The following is a 2,428-nucleotide window of genomic DNA, read 5'->3' on the forward strand; positions in this document are numbered from 1 at the left end:
ATGCGTGTTTCCTCCACTTGTTTTCCTTTCGCTCGCCGTCGTCGTTCGATGGGTTCGGCAAGCTTGATTGTACGCTCCGATGCGGTTGCCTTCAGGGCGGCTGGTTTGACGAAAGGAATCTTTTTCAAATCTGAAAAAGATAACGAAGAAAGAACTTGGTAATCACGCAATTCCAACCAATCCTTATGTCTTTGCCATTCATCCGGCGACATGCCTTTTGGACCATTAATTTTCGGAAGCTCCACGCCCGCCAGCTGAGAGTAAATGGTGGTGGAACTTTGCTTTATCTTTTTCTTCAACTGTTCCTGGCGCTTTGGCGCTAACAAGTGTTGGTATTCCTCGTGAACGGCAAATAGATTCCGGACCCGTGGTAAAGCCAATTGCTGGATGCGTCGCGATGCATACGGTTCTTTATACGAGCGCACAATTTCGGTCTCTTGCCTGCGAGGAACCACCGCGTGGCGAGAAAACTTAGCGTGAACATATCGTGGACGAGCCAAGTAGTCGATCCTTCGAGTGGATTTGTAGCGCTTCTGTTTGCTGGACAACCCATCGGATTGCTGCCGAAGGTGATCTCCCTCCGGGCAGTGACAGGGTGTGTAGCGAACATAACTACCATTAGCCATGTTTTTGGCCTTATCTTGGAACGGAACGTCTTTCGGACAAGAGCAAAATCAAACCGCAGCAGCAGCCTAATGAAATGCAATGTCTACTGATGCAAGCATGAAATGCTAATGAATGTCTACTAAGATATGCATCGTTGTTAGAGCTGTAGACCTCCTGTAGCGCAGCCTAAAATCGAAGTGTGTACGCAGCCTAAGTTCGAAGTGTGTACGCAGCCTAAGTTCGAAGCGTGTACGCAGCCTAGGTTCGTCTAATCTTCTTCTTCTATATCTTCTATATATAAGGTTGGGGAAAAAGAAATCCATTATTTTTGGGTGAAATTCAAAACATTTTTTAAGATACTTCCGATGGTCCGATTTACGTCAAATATGTACCGTTTTGTTGGAAAATTTGTTGTCTTTTCAAAGGTAGGCTGGTATTGCCTCTTTTGTAAAAGGCTTAGTCGTTATTGACGAAAAACTGGAGCAATCCATTTTTACAACCCTTTTTTGATCTCAGTTTTTCATCACACAGGAAATTTTTTAATGCGCGAAAAAGGTGTCAATCGCTTAGGGCATAGTCCGGACTATACGGTGGATGCATTAAAATATCCCAAACAAAATCTCGGACTTTTTGGTGAGTCACTAAAGACGTGCGTGACATTTCGTTTTCATAATGGAACACAAAACCTCTTCCGTTGGCCGATTCTGGTCGTTTCTGGGCAATTGCTAGCTTTGAACGGTGGAGTTATTGATAGTAGAGATCTGAATTTTGTGTTTGGCCACACGAAAGCAACTCATAGTACACGATTCCTCTCAAGTCCCACCATAAACCCAGTAGAACCTTATTGACCGTAAGTCCTGGTTTTACCACCGGTTAAGATGCTTCACCACGCTTAGACGATGATTATTTTCACACAGTATAGTCGTATGTATTCCATTTCTCATCCCCAGTACCTATCCGTTTAAGAAATGGTTCGTTTTCATTCCGTTTAGCCAAAACTTCGTCGATGGAAATTTTAGCCATCATGTTTTTTGATGTAAATAGGGTGGCGCTCAAAAATAAGGCTTCTTTGTGAATCCAGCTTTGCGCAAATGGCTTTAAGCTGGTCGATGATTGATCTTTAGCTCCTGCTCGATGCTCTGACTACTAACATGCCGATCAACTTTGTTTATTTCTGTGATTTTATCGACATTTTCGATGACGTATCTGGCCAAGCTTTAACATAAAATAAAACTGAATAGGGTCAACGAAGCCAAAATTTAACGTAGCTAGCTGTTAGAGCATCGGCACCATGAACACCATGCAAAATTTCAGCGGCCTAGCTTCAATTTTCATCTTTACCGGACAAAAATTGTAAAATATACCCAATTTTTTCTTTGGTTACTTCCATTGTTTACACCTTATAACTCACAAACGAATGGAACAAACAATAAACAGTGAAAGCATCTTTTCAAGTGTGAAGTATCAGCTTTAAAACGAGCCTAAATTTAAAACTGTACGATCGATACTTCACGAGATATCGATCACTAAAGTCATCTACCGAGAAAATAATGGATTACTTTTTCCCCAGCCTGATATATTTAGCCAATATTACGAGAGGGGCTAATTTTATATTTGTAGGTTATTTATTTGATCACTATATGTTGGCAGCGGACCGCGAGCCGGCATTTTTAGATGTCGAGGAAGCGCGAATGGGGCACTCACTTTTACAACAACTAGTGAACTTAATAAGGTTTAAAGAAGACGCAGTACGTTGCTAGTGTGGTAAATAGTAAATCTTTTATTACAAAAATGCGACACATTAACAAAAAAGAAAACACCA

General features: G+C 41.6%; 1 protein-coding gene across 1 annotated transcript; it reads right to left on the reverse strand.

Annotated features, from left to right (window-relative positions):
• Positions 1 to 5: 5 nt before the first annotated feature.
• Positions 6 to 626, reverse strand: LOC128276940 (uncharacterized; the record flags this gene model as incomplete). Its single annotated transcript, XM_053015400.1, has 1 exon — positions 6 to 626. A coding segment is annotated over exon 1 (621 nt), but the record flags the coding sequence as incomplete, so codon positions are not given.
• Between the last annotated feature and the right edge of the window lie 1,802 nt (positions 627 to 2,428).

Source organism: Anopheles cruzii, unplaced genomic scaffold (assembly GCF_943734635.1).
Source record: "Anopheles cruzii unplaced genomic scaffold, idAnoCruzAS_RS32_06 scaffold03136_ctg1, whole genome shotgun sequence".
In the NCBI taxonomy this organism is placed as follows: Eukaryota; Metazoa; Arthropoda; class Insecta; order Diptera; family Culicidae; genus Anopheles; species Anopheles cruzii.